Raw genomic sequence first — 16,926 nt, 5'->3', positions numbered from 1 at the left:
GGCAATTTAAATCCCCAGACCCTGGAGTCCCGGGATTCTTAAAGACTCGCTGTTCACTTATTTTTCCAGGGAACGTTTCTTGCTCTCGTAGACCCAGAGACAAGCGTGAAAATATGACCCAAGTTCACCTTTCAGGTGCACAGAAGGAAGACGGCAACTGCAAAGAGTCCTACGGTTATTGTTTTTTAATGACTCATTAGACTATTTGGCCCAGCTCGTGCTTTTGAGGTGAGTCTGTTTCAGCATTTTGTAATGCTTGGAGTTGGCTCTCCTGATTGGGGGGTGGACTGTAGAAATTCTAAAGTTGTTTTTATTTTCTAGCTTTTATAACTGAATTGTTTTCTGTGCAAATTTTATCATTGGTTTTGATCAAAACTTTATCGTGTTTGTACACATGTTCAATGTTTTTCTCTGGATTTGCAGCGATTTTAAAGATATTTTTAATGGGTTTTTTTTTTAACCAGCCCTCCTTCCATCAGGCATTTGGGCAGGACTCTGTTTCCATGCCATTCAAATGCCCAGAGACTGCACGCCAAGGACTGGTATCGCCGTTGGGTCTCCCACACACACCTCCAGAATTGAACTTTCTGTGGCTAATGAACCTGTGAGGCTGTAAACTGTAAAACAGATTGAACCAAACACCTTTTCCACCCAAGCCACAGTTGGCCTGCGGAACTCCTGGCCACAAGATTTTATTGGGAGCAGTCGTTTAGCAGGATTTGAAACAGGTGGGATATTTCTTTGGAGAAGTAGCGCACCCAAAGTTAGACTAGTGAAGGTACAAAATACAAAGACGTTCTGGTGCTAAAATCGTTAGGGTGTAAATCGATCGCTGGAGATTTGGAAGAAATTTTCATCCGTGGGGAAGCTATCCCATAACTGTCCACTAGGTGGCCTCTTCGACCAGCCATGTTGGCTTCTAAACGACATTCCCTTGGCATCTCCACCCAACAAACCAGGGTCCTGTACGCTGTGGGTTGTCTCGCGGGTTCCCTTCCCTCTGTCACAGTTTACCAAGCGTTCTGCCTGTTTTCAGGCAGGAAGCCGTTGTTACAAGGTCCCTGCAACAACGCGCACACCGGGAGATGTTGGTAGCACGCAAGAAGATGGTTTATTGGCTCTACAAGACTCAGGCACACAGAGAAGGTGCCAGTAAAGGCTGTGAACCTGGACAGACATCGCTCGTTTCCGGATCACACCCGTAGCTGCGTTGTTCCCCTGCCGTGACGCCACCCAGCCCAGTTCTTTGACCCCAGTAGACGTAGAATTTTAAACCCGCCCTCTTCTCTGCCCCACCGCGACCCATCTGAGTTGTGGCCGTCCGTCAGTTGTGATTCGGTCTCCTTAAATGCCGCTGGATCTCATTCCAGTCCTTGGAGTAACGGATGTTTCCATCTTTGAGCTGGAAGACGTGGATGGGGGTGTCCCCTTTCCCGGACACGAACACCAGCATCAGCCTGTTGCTCCTCACCAGCATCCTGGCGTTGTTCTGGATGCGCCGGGGCTCTTTGGAGAACCTCTCCTTCGCCTTCTCCAAGCAGGATTTCAGCCCGTCGGTCCGCCCCTTCCAGGGGAACAACTTGGCCTTCACCTGGTCCAGGTTTTCCAGACTCAGCGCCAGCTTCCCGCCGGGCGACTTCTTGACGGAGCTGTCGAAAATGGGGAGCAGCACCTGGCGCCAGGGCAGCTCCTGGATGTAGGAGACCTCATTGGTGTTCTCCTCCTGTCCAGAGACGGACTCCGAGCGCTGTTCCTCGCAGCGGATCGCCAGCCGGTTCTTCTCCTGCAGCCAGCCGGCCTCCTGGCTGTACCTCAGCAGCGCGCGGTCCAGACACTCCTCCGTGGCGCGTGAGAGGCCGCCCAGGGACGCCAGCTGACTCCGCACCTTTGTGATGCTCTCCATGCTCTGCGCCTCCAGACGGGCGGGAATCCAGCCGTTAGGATCAAGCCGAGGTGCCTCTGTGGGACGGGGATGGTAAGAAACTCGTTAGCTCTGAGAGGGGGAGAGGAAGCGAGCCAAAAAGACAAGGAGGGCCCTTAGAGGCCCGGCCGAGATCCGAGGAGGGGACGGCAGATGGTGGAGGATTAAACGTGGGGTCTGATTTTACTCTCGCGCTGGAGAAAGTGACCTGGCTTCAGGATTTTCATCTGGAATATCTGGCCCCGACCTTCATCTCTAGGACTCCTGGGTCCTCTCCCTGCTCTGGGAGGGAAGTGGGGGCTAGTGGTTAGGGCAGGGCTGGGAACCAGGACTGCTGGGTCCTGTCCCTGTGTCTGGGGTGGTGTCCCAGGGTCCATGGGGGGGCCAAGGAGCTGCCGCATGTCTGATGATTTACCTCAGCAGCTGGGGGGGCCATGGACACGAGCTCAAAGGATCTGCCCCCTTTCTCCGAGCCAGTCATGCTGACGGGCAGGGGTTGGGGAGCAGAATCCGCCCCCCTGTTCCAACATGGGGCTCCTGAAACTCCTTCCCCAGGTGTGAGGGTCAGGGCTCCACCTTCCCAAACACCCCCCCGTCCTGAGCTGCCTCCTACCCTGAGTCCCGACTTCGGCGTCTCTGCCCTGGTAGCACCCGCGCCGTCGTTTGGGTCTTTGTGGTGTCCTGGTGGCTTCTGAGAAGGGGCACCTGGGAACGTCCCCGTCAGTGCCTCAGCCAGTCCAGACCGAGCTGAGCTGTGGCCTTTTATACGCTCCTGGGGCCCGCCCGGCAAGGGTGAGTTGGCGTGGCCTCCAGGCCCCGAAACCCTTGTGTCATCAGTGCAGGGTTGATCCACCCTGTCATGGGGCGAGCAGGGGCTAGTGGTTAGAGCAGGGGAGCTAGGAGCCAGGATGCCTGGGTTCTCTCCCCAGCTGTGGGAGGGGAGGAGGGGGGCTGGTGGGACAGAGCCGGGGGGCCCGGACTCCTGGGCCCTCTTGGCACTTGGCTCCAGGCCAATGTGGAGGAGGGCCGGGTGTGCCCGGGAGCTGCCTTTGTTTGGGTGAGTTGCCAGGGCGTAATCTCTCCGTGTTTCCACAGGCCTGTCGGACCAGCCCTGCGTGGCGGGGGGAGGAGAGGGAGGCAGAGGCTAGGAGGTGTCAGATTTACCCTTGATGAGAAATCGAAAGTTAACGCTTCCTGGAAAAGATATTGTGTGTGTGTGTGTGTGTGTATATATAATATATATATATGGGGACTCCTTGAGTCATTCGGATCCACTTGCTTTCCGGCTGAAGATACAGGGGCTCCAGGTCAGTCTGTCTGTCTGTCTGTCTGCTCACAAGCCCCCTGCACGGGGGGGGGAATTCTGTCTGGGGGGGGGACAGGAGCTATCAGGTGGGTTGAATTCCAGGCACTGCAGGGGGCCGGAGAGGGCAGGGGGTGGGGTGTAATGCGTGTGGGCGGAGCTTGGTGACACGGCGGGCACGGGGCTGTGGGGGGGAAATGGGTGGCGGGCGCTCGGCTCCCCCCGTGAGGCCCAGCAGAGATGAGTGTGGGGGGGTCACCGCCCCACGGCCGCAATGGAGCCAGTAGAAACTGAACGGCGGGGGCTGATTTTTTACTGAAGTCAATCAGGTGCCTTCCGGGTTTCCATGGCGGGGCCCTGAGATCAGGATCTGCCCCCGACCTTCATCCCCAGGACACCTGAGTTTTCTGTCCCTTGCTCTGGGAGGGGAGCAGGGGCTAGTGGTTAGAGCAGGGGGGGCTGGGAGCCAATACCGACTCTCCTTCCTCTGCCAGGCTAATGTCATGTCCTAGAGCTGGAAGAGCCCTCAGGAGTCATCGGGTCCAGCCCCCTGCCCAAAGCAGGACCCACCCCAACTCCATCATCCCAGCCAGGGCTTGGTCAAGCCGGGACTTAAAAACTTTTAGGGATGGAGATTCCACCCCCTCCCTCGGGAACCCAGCCCAGCGCTTCCCCCACCCGCCTAGGGAAAGAGTTTTTCCTAATCTCCAACCTAGACCTCCCCTGCTGCAACTTGAGCCCATTGCTCCTTGTTCTGCAACCACTGAGAACAGCCTCTCGCCAGCCTCTCTGGAACCCCCCTTCAGGGAGTCGCAGGCTGCTCTCAAATCCCCCCTCACTCTGCTCTTCTGCAGACTGAACAGACCCAAATCCCTCAGCCTCTCCTCATGTGCTCCAGCCTCTGCACTGTGCCCCATCTGGAGGGACGTTCGGCTGCAAGGGGGCGTCTCCCTGGGAGCCGGCCCAGTGGCCTCCTCTTCCTTCACTTCTGTGGGTTCCAACCCAACCTCCCTGCCCCTCACGCCCTGGCTGCATCCCAGCGGTGGCCCGGGCCGGCCTGTCCCTGTCGCCCCTGGGGTGTGTGGTGCTACCGGTACCTCCGGGACCCGTTGTGCAGCGGGAGACACATGCCTCCCTGAGTCGGGCCAGGGTTGGCCGAGAGGCGAACAGGCGGTAGAGGGGGACCCTGGGGCAGGGGAGGGATTGCCCCGGGCCATGTGTGTGCGTGACGGGAGCCAGAACTAGACAATGAAAAGGGCAACAAACCACAGCCGCGCAAACAGGGGCCTGGTCACCTGGGTTGCATTGTGGACTGGATCCCCACCCCGGGCGTGGCACTGAACCCGGCACGAAGGTGAATTATCTCCCACAGGGAAATGGAAAGCTAAGCTAGCTGGAGCAGGTAGGCGGGCGTGCAGGGGAGCTGGCTATCGGCTGCGGTGGGACGGGCTGGAGGTCAGGTCAAGGGGACAGGTGTGTGTGGGTGTGTGCAGAGGGCTGCCGACAGGGGATGGGGAGAAAAGGGGCTAGTTCTGTCTCTGGGCATGTGTGGGGCGGTGGAGGGGGCACTGCAGGGTGGGAGCTGTGCGTGGGGAGGGCTCATCCGGACACCCTCTCCTCTTCCGGGGTTGGAGGGTCACCTAGAACTCTAGGGTTTCTTGATTCAGGACCCTCTCCCCCAATGCCTTGGGCTCACCATTCAGTGTTTTCTCTCCCAGTGCCCCACAGTTCAGTGGATCCAACTGGAGGCAAGAGCCCCATGGCCCACGGTGCACCTGATGCAGCTGGGTCCATTTGGGACCTTCTGCAGCTCCATTGGGGTCAATGGGAAGCTCCCAGCCAGGTCAACGGGCCGTAGCTCCATTGGGGTCAATGGGCAGATCCCAGCTGGGTCAATGGGCCGTAGCTCCATTGGGGTCAATGGGCAGATCCCAGCTGGGTTAATGGGCCGTAGCTCCATTGGGGTCCAGGGGGCAAATCCCAGCTGGATCAATGGGCCGTAGCTCCATTGGGGTCAATGGGGCAGATCCCAGATGGGTCAATGGGCCGTAGCTCCAATGGGGCAGATCCCAGCTGGGTCAATGGGCCGTAGCTCCATTGGGGTCAATGGGGTAGATCCCAGATGGGTCAATGGGCCTTAGCTCCATTGGGGTCAATGGGGCAGATCCCAGATGGGTCAATGGGCCATAGCTCCATTGAGGTCAATGGGCAGATCCCAGCTGGGTCAATGGGCCGTAGCTCCATTGGGGTCAATGGGGCAGACCCCAGCTGGGTCAATGGGCCGTAGCTCCATTGGGGTCAATGGGCAGATCCCAGCTGGGTCATTGGGCCGTAGCTCCATTGGGGTCAATAGGCAGATCCCAGCTGGGTCAATGGGCTGTAGCTCCATTGGGGTCAATGGGGCAGATCCCAGATGGGTCAATGGGCCGTAGCTCCATTGGGGTCAATGGGGCAGATCCCAGCTGGGTTAATGGGCCGTAGCTCCATTGGGGTCAAAGGGCAGATCCCAGATGGGTCAATGGGCCGTAGCTCCATTGAGGTCAATGGGGCACATCCCAGATGGGTCAATGGGCCGTAGCTCCATTGGGGTCCAGGGGGCAGATCCCAGCTGGGGTCAATGAATTTACATCTGGGTCCCTAAGGTTTGAATCCAGCCTGACCCCAATGACCCCGGCTGGTACGCTCTGGGTTTCCTTGTGGCCACTGAGATGAGACCGATGCGAGGGGGACGGAGCAGGTGCCGTGGTTCCCCTGGGGAGCTTCATATTGGGAGCCGGCCGGTCGCCTGGGCCCAGACTTTATTGCAAGGAGGGGAGAGCGGGTTGCACAGCGACAGGGAACAGGAATTAACGCGGGTGTGTGTGGGGGGGTGTCTGATGCCTTCAACCGTCCACGCCCTGGGAACGACAGGAGAACTGGGGAGTTTTTACTGTTGTTTTCGGCTCATCCCCCCGAGTGAGCAGGTGATGTGTCTCAGTTACTCTGGTGCTCCAGTTCCCTGCCAAGGCTCGTGCCTCTGATGGGTGTTGGCGCTAGGAGCTGGTGTCAGAGGTAGGGTTGGAATCTAATCTGGCGGGGTTCCCAGTGGACACCTTCCTGGTTCCGCAATGAAACAACAAGGGTTTCACCAGACGAACCCAGGCACCCGACACCTGGGTTCTCCCCCGGGAAAGACTCCGGCCTGGTCGTTCCATTGTGGGCTGGCTTCCCTCCCCGTCCCAGGCATGGGACAAAACCCAGCAGGAAGGTGAATTATCCCCCACGGGGATATCGAAAGTTAGATGGAGCAGGCAGGCGGGCGTGCAGGGAAGCTAGTGATGGGTTACTGTGGGATTGGGGCTGGGGGTTCACTCGAGACCGGTGCGTATGGGTGTGGGTGAGTGTGTGTGTTGAGGACTAGCTCTAGGGAGTGGGGAAAAAGGGGGCTAGCTGTCAGATCTGGGGGTTAGGCATGTGTGGGGCAGTGGAGGGGCCGCTGGATGGTGGAAGCTGTGGGGGGTGAGGGCTCCTCCAGACACCCTCTCCTCTTCCTAGATTGGGTGGGTCCCCTCAGATCCGTGGGTTCCTTGGGGACAGGACCCCCTCCCCCCAAACCCTTGGGCCCAGCATGCCGCGGTTTCTTTCCCATTGCCCCACGGTTCAGTGCATCCATCTGGAGGCGAGAGCCCCATGGGGCACTTGATGCAGCTGGGTCCATCTGGGACCTTCCGCAGCTCCACTGGGGTCACTGGGGCAGATCCCAGCTGGGTCACAGGATCACAGACTCCCAGGGCAGGAAGAGACCTCAGGAGTCACCGATTCCAGCCCCCTGCCCAAATCAGGACCAACCCCAACGCAATCAGCCTGGCCAGGGCTTGGTGAAGCCCGAGACTTAAGAACCTCTAGGGATGGAGATTCCAGCCCCTCCCTAGGGAACCCAGCCCAGCGCTTCCCCACCCGCCTAGGGGAATAGTTTTTCCAACTATCCAATCTAGAGACCTCCCCCACTGCGACTTGAGCCCATTGCTCCTTGTTCTGCCGCCTGTCACCTCTGAGAACAGCCTCTCGCCAGCCTCTCGGGAATCCCCTTCAGGGAGTTGCAGGCTGCTCCCAAATCCCCCCTCACTCTTCTCTTCTGCAGACTGAACAGACCCAAATCCCTCAGCCTCTCCTCGTAGGTCTTGTGCTCCAACCCCCCAATCATTTTGGTCGCCCTCCACGGGACAATATGTGGATATTGTGCATCCACATCCTTCCTGTAATTGGGGGCCCAAGAACTGGACACAACACTCCAGATGTGGCCTCCCCAGATCTGAATAAAGGGGAATGATCACTTCTCTGGATCTGCTGGCAATGCCCCCCCTAAATCAACCTAATATGCCATTAGCCTTCTTAGCTCCAACGGCGCCCTGCTGACTCATCTCCAGTTTCTCATCCACTGTAACCCCCAGGGCCTTTTCTGCAGAACTGCTACTTAGCCAGTCAGTCCCCAGCCTGTACCAATACTTGGGATTCCTCCGCCCCACGGGCAGGACTCTGCACTTGTCCTTGTTGAACCTCATCCGATTTCTTTTGGCCCAATCCTCTAATCTGTCCAGGTCACTCTGGACCCGATCCCTGCCCCCCAGCGTCTCTACCCTCCCCCTAGCTCAGTGTCAGCCGCAAACGTGCTGAGGGTGCAACTCATCCCCTCAGCCAGGTCATTCATAAAGATATTGAACAAAACAGGCCCTAGAACCGAACCTTGGGGCACTCCGCTAGAAACCGACCGCCATCCTGACATGGAGCCGTTGATCACTCCCCACTGGACCCGACAGTCTAGCCAGCTTTCTATCCATCTTACCGTCCATTTAGCCAATCCACACTCCCTTAACTTGCTGGCAAGAATATTGTGGGTGACCGTATCAAAAGCCTTGCTAAAGTCAAGGTATATCACATCTACTGTGTCAATGGGCCATATCTCCATTGGGGTCAATGGGGCAGATCCCAGCGGGGTCAATGGGCCGTAGCTCCACTGGGGTCAAAGGGCAGATCCCAGCTGGGTCAATGGGCCGTAGCTCCACTGGGGTCAAAGGGGCAGATCCCAGTGGGGTCAATGGGCTGTAGCTCCATTGAGGTCCAGGGGGCAGATCCCAGCTGGGGTCAATGAATTTACATCTTGGTCCCTGAGGCTGGAATCCGGCCTGACCCCAGTGACTCCAGCTGGGACGCTCTGGGATTCCTTGTGGCCACCGAGATGAGACAGACCCGAGGGGGACGGAGCAGGTGCCGTGGTTGCCCTGGGGAGCATCACGTTCGGAGCCGGCCGTTTGGCTGGGCCCAGACTTTATTGCAAGGAGGGGAGAGCAGTTTGCAAAGCAAAAGGGAAGAAGAATTAGCATGTGGGGGAGGGTGGGTATCTGGAGGTTTACACCATGGAGAAGGCAGGAGAACCAGGGAGCTTTTCTGGTCTTCGTGGCTCATCCCCACCTCAGGGATCAGGTGACGTTTCTCAGGGACTCTGGTGCTTCAGTTCCCTGCCAAGGCTCGTGCCTCTGACGGGTGTTGGCGCTCAAAGTGACCTTCATGGTGGAATCACAGAATCAGATGTTATCAGGGCTTGGTCATGCTCACTCACTTGTTTAGCCCTGCAACGTATTCACCTCGTTATGTAAATACAGCTCCTGCTGGAAGGGAAAAGGAATCCGGGGTGTGGTTATGTAATGCAGTTCAGTTGTTAGAATGGTATTTTGCCCGTTGTAAGTAATTTAGCTCTTGTGGGGGGTCACAAACCATGTTAACCGTAAATGTAGGGATTGTAAAATATGACCCCAGTGTTTGCAGGAGGGACATGGTCATTGGAAAGAATCTTGGATGCACAAGGCTTTCTCTTCCAGACTCAAGTGGATCAAACTAGGGGGGGAGAGCAGAGCTGTGATCCAGCAGGCTACATCCAGGCATGCGCTGTAAGAGTCATTCAACCTGTTTCTCTCTCCTCCCCTCCCCCTTCTAATGACAGAACCCAAAACAGACTCCACAAGGAGACACTTTATTTTCTGCTGGTCTGCGCTGTGGCTCAGGAGCTGACATCATTGAAAAGCTGGAATCACAGAGAGCTGAAAGCACTAGGTCTGGCCCAGATCCAAACCCATCGGGAGCAGGGCGGCTGGCAGGAGCAGGCAGACGGCCAGCGGGGTGGCTGGCAGGGCCATACAGCTGGCAGGAGCAGCTGGCAGGAGCAGTGGTGAGTGGACAACAGAGTAGGTGAGACACCTCCTATCCCCACTCCCGGTAGGGTGGGTGAGCCCTGAAAATCACCCCTGAGCTCTGGTCTGCCCTGACCGAGGGCAGCAACTGTGAGTGGGGTCTGGAGACAGGTTGGGCATGCAAATGGTACGCTTACACTTGCTGAGAGGCAAAGGACATTGCTCAATCCATTTGAGCTGGGACGTTCACTCGTGGGGGTTATGAACTCTGTGGGGGGGGGGAGTTCACAAGTTAATGCCACGTTACTTCTCTCCCTCGTTTATTCAAAGTTTCTTTTCAACCCTCAGACTCTGTGCATGCGAGTGGGGAAGCTTTGCCTCTTGGAGATGCCCCGGGGTGGGGGGTGGGGAGTGGATTTCCAAGCTACTGGGTGGGGGCTTAAGCCAGTTCTGTGTAGGATGGATGAAAAGGGACCCCTAGATATTGAACCCAGGCCTGGCTGCTCCCTGTGCTACCTGCAGAAGGGTTACATGTAGAACAGCAGAACTAGAAGGGACCTCAAGAAGTCACTGAGTCCAGCCCCCTGCCCTCACGGCAGGACCAAGCACTGTCTAGATCATCCCTGACAGGTGTCTGTCCAAACTGCTCTTCAATATCTCCAGTGATGGGGATTCCACAACCTCCCTGGGCAATTTACTCCAGTGTTTAACCACCCTGACAGGCAGGATGTTTTTCCTAATATCCAACCTCAACCTCCCTTGCTGCAGTTTAAGCCTTGTCCTGTCCTCGTAGGCCAAGGAAAACAATTTTCTCCTTCCTCCTTGTGACACCCTTTTAGATACCTGAAAACCGCTCTCAGTCTCAGGAGAACTGGAGGGAGAGGGAGGCATGTACGGCTGCATGTAGCGGGTGAGACGTTTAGCTCTTCAGCTGGCATCCAATGTAGCAACACTGAAATTTACGCTTCCTGCAGCTCCCATTGGACAGGAATGGGGATCCGTAGCCAACGGGCGCTGTGATCATCCATAGCTGAGGCCATGCAGGTAAGTATAGTGGCAGTGACCCGCAAGGGGCTAAGCCTGGTGAGCCACCACCGTTTTATTGCCCACCCTGACTTAACGCAAGGTCGGGGTTGGTTGGGCCAGGACAATGGGATATGCCTGGAATTGGACTGTTTCTCATCAAATGCAAAGGGAGGGATCTAGCAGGAGGGACAGTTATATTGTATAATGACCACAAGGGGCCAGCAAGGGGCCAGAGATGTGGACTGGGACAGCGATAACCTCATTGGGTTAGCAGGGGACAGGGATGGAGCAAGGGTCCGCTCTCTGCTATATATTTCAGAGTTTGTCTGTTTGTCTGCGTGTCTCTCTGTCCACCAGACGGGGGACATGCCCCCTCCGCCAGCTGTGCTCACTGTAGCTCAGTGTTTCTTGAACTTTTTAAGACCAAGGGACACCAAGCAATAATTTTTTTTTAATGAGGAACGTCAAATATTTTTGTTGAGCAAAAAAACAAAAAAAACCAAAAGTAGACTTTTGTTGACAAAACCCTGTAGTCTAGACACACCCTTGGGGGAGAATTCAAAATGCTCCCAATAAATTGACCAAGTCGCCAGACCTCTTAGAAATTAAAATCAAAGCAGACAAGTGGGACGTCTTCCACGTGGGCAGGAAACACTTGAACGGGCCATGACAAGAGGGGGAAGCGGTAGCAAGGGAGCAGCCAAGGATCCGGGAGTTATCCTGGAGCAGAAATGGATTATGAGCCAGCCTGGTGGCGCTGTGATGAAACTGGCAGGTGAAGAAAGTGGAGAGAGTCCAGCCTAGAGAAGCTCGAACGGGGCAGAAGTGCAGCAAACCAGGCTGAGCCGTGAGGAGCGGCTGGACAAAATGGAGCACGTGGAGTCACAGGAGAAGGTTCGGGGGAGTAAGAGGGGTGTGAGAACAGTCTACAAACTGGCTAACAAGAGGATGGGGCTCCGTCGTTGGCCGTGGCCACTGTTGGTGGGATGGGAATAATCTGCAGGGAGAGAGATGTACGTTGGAGGGCAGGAAAAGCTTTCTAACTTTCAGGGGTGGTCTCATGTGACTTGGCCCGGCCCCATCACAGCGGGTGGGACTGGACGACCCCTCCAAGACCCCTTCCATGCCAACGTTTTCCTGACTCGGTGGCTCTGCACAGATGGAGGCTGGTACCCAGTCAGTTGACTTTGATCCCTTTCCAACTTACAAAGCTATATATCAGCCAGTGTGCTCCAGGAATGAGGAGCCAGCTGGCCCACTCAGCCGACACTCAGCTGGGAGGCTGCAGGTGCCGTTCACCCCATGGGGAGCTGGGTCCCTTCACCCCCTCCTTGTCCAGCGCCTCTGAGCTCTGTGGGCTGCCGGAATTTCACCCGGCTCTCAGCAGAACCTGCCTCGGCACTCGTGTTGCATGTGGGGAGGGGGGGCTCCGTGCCCCAGAGGCAGCTGCATCGGCACCGGCTGCCACCAAAGGTGGGTGCAGCCTCAGATACATCCCCCCCTCACCCTTTGATCCTCAGTCCAGCTGGCGGCAGAACTTGGCCCTTCGCTGCCGGCTGCCCTGGTCCCAGGAGTAGGGGGTGGGTTGGCTATAAAGGGCTGTGAGGCGGGAGTGAGGAGCCCCTATGGAGCTGGGGAGGGGGGACTGGTGTGTGGCAAATATCCAAGTGCCCGCCCTTGAATATTTGCCAAGGTTGAGCTGGCATGGGCTGAGAATTGAACCTCAGAGCGGCCAGGCTGGGTCAGAGCAAAGGTCCATCCAGCCCAGTGTCCTATCTGCTCCACAGTGGCCAATGCCAGGTGCCCCAGAGGGGGCGAACAGAATTGGGAACCATCCAGTGATCCCCCCTGTCACCCAGCAGAGATTGGGGACCCCCTTCCTGCCCAGCCTGGCTGACCCCCTCCATGAATTTCTCTCGTTTTTTTTAACTCTGTTCATGTCCTTCACATCCTCCTGTGGCAAGGAGTTCCACAGGTTGCCACTGCACAGCAAAACTCCCTTTGGTTTGTTTTAAACCTGCACATTTCATTGGGTGACCCCTAGTTCTTATGGGACCGTTCGCTTGGGGGAAGGGCCACGCTAAACTCGACACCTGCAGGAATACAGGAACCCAGGAGCCCGGGGAGACTCTAAGTCACAAGACTGGAAAACGGGCGTCAATTGTCCGTCACTTCCGCCGGCGTCTCCTGGGTGGGCCAGTGAGGGGCGTTTCTGGCCTGCTCTACCAGCCACCCCCAACAGCTGATGCAACCGGACAGAGTCTCGGCTGATTTGAACCATTTTCCTCGGTGGATCTTAATTCAAAACTGCAGAGCCATTTAGCGGACATAGGGCCGTGGCCAGCGGCTCCCTCGCCCCAAGCACCTCAATCCAAACACACTGGTTTCGCTCAAACCACAAAAGATATTTAACTAGAGAACCGATTTTAAGTGACGCTAAGTCATGAGGCATTCATGTCAGAGCTAGTGATAAGAAACTGAAAGCGAAACACAGCCGAAGAACCGGTTTGTGTTCATTTTTGCAGGCTTGGAGCACGTCTCAGTCACATCCTACCATAACATTTTAGAACCTCAACAGCGTTGCCACATGTGTCTCACCAGGACAATACTGTTCAGCAGATTATGAGTTTTTCAGTGATTCATTGCAAGGCAACCCCTGTTTGGTTGAGTGTGTTTGCCTGCAATGGCTCTTAAAAAGCCTTTTGGCTACTCAGCCCTCACACAGCCGTGTGTAAAATCACAACCCCCTCCAGGGGATATGTTTTTGCCAGGAGCCCATCCCAGCGCCTCACTGCAGAACTCAATTTAGACCATTTCCCCATTCAGTAGGAGAGTGGTCTATCCAGGGTTTCTCCTTTTAGAGTCAATGTTCTAACAGCTCCCACCCCAGCTGCCCTTGGATCTGCCAGCCATCCCCTGACCTTCCCCCTCCCAGGTCTGGGCTACATCTGAGCTTCCACTAGGCCTACAGTTCCTTATATAGTCCCTCCTGGCCCCTGATTGGCTGGTTTCTTCCTAGCCACTCTAGCTGCCTGGAGGACTTCTCTATGGCCCTTCTGGCCTTAGGGCCTAGCCCTGTTCCAGCATAGCCTTCACAAACTCCATCGCAGGCCTTTTGGAAAAGCAGCCAACCCCAATTCACAAACGGCCAGGGACTGAGAATTCCCCACAGCTGCTGCTAAAGTGCCCGGGGAACCACAGGGAGCAACTTTGGGCCAGCTGTTCGGCCAGCCTCAGTGGACACAGATGGCTCCACTGAAGTCTATTTGAGGATGACTCAATTTCTGGTTCCACTCCAGAGCCACACAGTTTTCTCTTGGTCAAGAGCTGCCACTGGACTGTTCTTTGGGCGAGCCTTTTCATGGTTCATTGCACGTGGCTGGTGGAAGTGCTAAGAGACCCCGTCCAGCAGCCTGACCCTGGAGAACCGTCCGCCCCGGTCGCTAGGTCCTCATGAGCTTCTTCATACCCCCCAAGATCGGTCCAGTGGGGATGTAGTCAATCACGCCTGTCACAGTACTCACAACGTCCCTATTCAAGCCTCTGAGCATGTAAGGTCCCCACCCAGCTGTTTTGATGTGGTACTGGGCTTGCCCGTTCACACAGAAGACGTGGATCTCGTTCTCCTGCGAGCCGGACTCGAAGAGCAGCACCGTGAGCCCGCACTGGATGGTCATCTTGGCGTTCTCCTGGATGCACTGCGGCTCCTGGGCGAACTCGCTCAGTGCCCGGTCGAAACAGGCCTTGAGCTCCGGGGTCAGCCGCTTCCGGGACTCCAGACGCACCCGGACCTGGAGGAGCTGCTCCACACTCAGGGGCTGCGGCCTTGGGCCTTTCGACGCACACCCGCCCATGCTGCCAGCTCTCGACAATAGGAGACCTGTGTAGTCTGCAAAGGAAGGAAATCAGAGCTAGCTCCCTGGAGACCAGGGTTCATTTCCCATCCCTGGCCACTAGTGAGACGAGTTTTCCTCCGGTCTCAGCCAGTTCAGTTAGTCTATACAGCTGAAACACACTGATAACCAAGTCGACATCCTTGGGATAGAGACACTGCTTCTGAGTTCTAGGTTCTTTTTCAGCTTTAATGAGCCTAGTGGTTAGAGCAGGGAGACAGGGCTCCTGGGTTTCATCCCTGGGCCTTTCTCTGATGGTATAAATGTCCCATTTTACAGGAGGAGGGATGCGGTGGGATACTCAAGTTCCAGCCCCTGTTCCAAATCAAGCAGGGCCTTTTTAAGTATTCGGGGGTGGGTGAGTCGTGGGTCCCCAAATTCTGTGCAGAAATCCCATGCTGGTCCGGAGCCAGCCTGCCAGTGGCTCTCTCTTCGAACTCAGCCCTTCCCGTAGATGGTTTCAGTTTCCTTTCTACTAACTTTTTTCCCCTTTCTGAATTCCCACACTGCCCTTCCCATGCTGTTGGGGTGGGGCATTGGGAGAGCTAGCAGGGAAGACCCCAAGAACGGTGTCTGTATCTAACGACCCAGGACTGGGTCATGGACCATCAGGCCTGCCTTAGGACCCCCGCTGCACTGGGAGTGGCTCGTGGTCAGCTCCTCCCGCCCCCGCCTTGACCCTCCCCCAAAGCCGGACGCCCCCTCCTATGCCCCAAAACTCTCTTCCTCATTCAACTGGGCCCTCAGAAAAAAAGTATGAAAACAGCTGCTCTACCAGATAGAGTTTCTTGCCTCTGACCCACCCTTCCACTAACTCAATAGTTCCCCAGTCTCCTTCCGAAGGTGGGACTAGAACCCAGGACTCCTGATTCTCCCTGCTTCCCTTCGAAAGCCGGGAATACAGCCCAGAAAGCCAAACCTTCATCACTGGCCGTACAAATAGCTAAGCAATCCCTCTATTGAAATACTCCACAAGTTCAGGTTGGAAGGCCGGCAGCCACAACGGTTACATAATCGGCCAAAAACAAACATCCCCCCAGACAAAACACCCCCCAGAGCAAACCCTCCGCAGCCTCTTACCGCGTCAGGGGACCCTCCTCTGCTCCACAGCCCAAAGACAACACATTCCCGGCTTACGCTAAGCCAGCAGCTCACCAAACCACCCCCACAGCCAACCACACCTTTTCTGATAGGAACGCTGCACCTTGGCCGGACAGGCAGCTGACTGGACAGGGAAGGAAGGGGAGGGAACCCAGGATACTTGTACGGAGTGTAAAGGTCTCCTCCCCGCAGATACAGACAGCTGTGTATCACAGCGTTCCTATCAGAAAAGGTGTGGTTGGCTGTGGGGGTTGTTTGGTGAGCTGCTGGCTTAGCGTAAGCTGGGAATGTGTTGTGTTAGGGCTGGGGAGCAGAGGAGGGTTCCCTGACGCAGTAAGAGGCTGCGGAGGGTTTGCTCTGGGGGGTGTTTTGTCTGGGGGGATGTTTGTTTTTGGCCCATTATGTAACGGTTGTGGCTGCCGGCCTTCTGACCTGAACTGGTGGGGTATTTCAATAGAGGGATTGCTTAGCTATTTGTATGGCCATAGTGATGAAGGTTGGGATGTCTGGGGTGTATCCTTTGCTTTAGGAGGGACGGCGTGGGGGGCGAGACCTAGTGGGTTGGAGGAGAGAGAGAGTCAGGCAGGACCCTGGAGAAGTTTTCCAACGCCGGCCCAAGAGAGACGGACACCCACCGCGCACGAGCAAACTCAGGCCGGAAAGGGGAGGAACGTTTCTAACTCCCACTAGGAGTTGTCGGGGGGCAAGCTTCCTTTCCAGAGAGCGCTGGGGTTGGCTTCTGAGGGGGGATCGGCCCCAGACCTCATTTCTGCTGTACGTCTCTCATTCCTAACACTCATGCTTCAGGGTCTCAGCTGCCCAGTGGCAGGGGTCAGGAAGGGACGGATTATCCCCCCCCTGCCACATGTATCCAGTTGTTTTCCCCTTCTCTCCTTCCTTTGAAGCATCAGGGATGGTCCTGGCTGGAGATGGGACATTGGACGGGGCTCTAAGGTGGCAAGGTCTTTCTCTCCAATGCTGGTTCTTACTCATTGGCTGAGGCGGTACAGGTGACCCCTGGGCGTCGCGCTGCCCCACGGCAGGGGGGTGAAGTGGGGCCAGGTGTGAGGGACCCCGAGGGGTTAGTCCCGCCAGACTGGCCTGGCAAGCGCCATAGGGAGGGAAAGCACCCGCAAGGCAGCAGCCCGGCTCAGAAGGGGCGGGCGGACCCGCTGGACCAGATGGCTCCTGCACCGACAATGCCCCCCGGGGTGGCAGCGAGGGGCAGGGCAGCCCACGGAGTTTTGTGGGGGTGAAGGCTCTGCTCCCAGGTCTCCCTGGGCAGGCCCTGGCCCACATCTTCATTGCTACAGGGGGCGCCCCCCACTTGCCCCTCTGTCTGATCCCCCCCCCCCCCCCCCTGCCCCTCCGCACCCCTCCCCCACCGTCCCCTCCGCACCCCTCCCCCACGGGCCCCCAGCTCAGATGTGACACGCGGCTGTTCTCGCTCCCCACGCCCCAGGGTGCAACATCACACCCCCCCCCCCCGCCCTGCTCTGCTGCTGCGAGACCCCGCCC

The 16,926-nt window shown here is 56.8% G+C and overlaps 1 protein-coding gene and 1 long non-coding RNA gene across 2 annotated transcripts; one reads left to right on the top strand and one right to left on the bottom strand.

Annotated features, from left to right (window-relative positions):
- Positions 1-2,975: 2,975 nt before the first annotated feature.
- LOC149522039 (uncharacterized) lies at positions 2,976-13,597 on the top strand. Its single transcript, XR_016347429.1, has 3 exons — positions 2,976-3,228; positions 9,202-9,426; positions 10,363-13,597. It is a non-coding gene; the product is annotated as an uncharacterized LOC149522039 (long non-coding RNA).
- Positions 13,598-13,609: 12 nt separating this feature from the next.
- On the bottom strand, positions 13,610-15,619 carry LOC149522038 (uncharacterized). The gene is made up of 2 exons (XM_089771703.1): positions 15,388-15,619; positions 13,610-14,303 (listed from the first exon to the last, which is right to left on the bottom strand). Exon 2 carries the CDS (start codon positions 14,266-14,268, stop codon positions 13,858-13,860), a length of 411 nt encoding a protein of 136 aa, XP_089627829.1. The 5' UTR covers positions 14,269-14,303; positions 15,388-15,619; the 3' UTR covers positions 13,610-13,857.
- Between the last annotated feature and the right edge of the window lie 1,307 nt (positions 15,620-16,926).

The sequence above is a fragment of the Pelodiscus sinensis genome, chromosome 19, assembly GCF_052426305.1.
Source record: "Pelodiscus sinensis isolate ZL-2025 chromosome 19, ASM5242630v1, whole genome shotgun sequence".
Taxonomy (NCBI): Eukaryota; Metazoa; Chordata; order Testudines; family Trionychidae; genus Pelodiscus; species Pelodiscus sinensis.
The sequence above is the reverse complement of the archived record's forward strand: the minus strand, read 5'-3'. Positions and strand labels throughout refer to the sequence as shown.

Bases quoted from the DNA above. Each gene is read 5' to 3' on its own strand.
- LOC149522038 (XM_089771703.1), bottom strand. From the start codon at position 14,268: ATGGGCGGGTGTGCGTCGAAAGGCCCAAGGCCGCAGCCCCTGAGTGTG.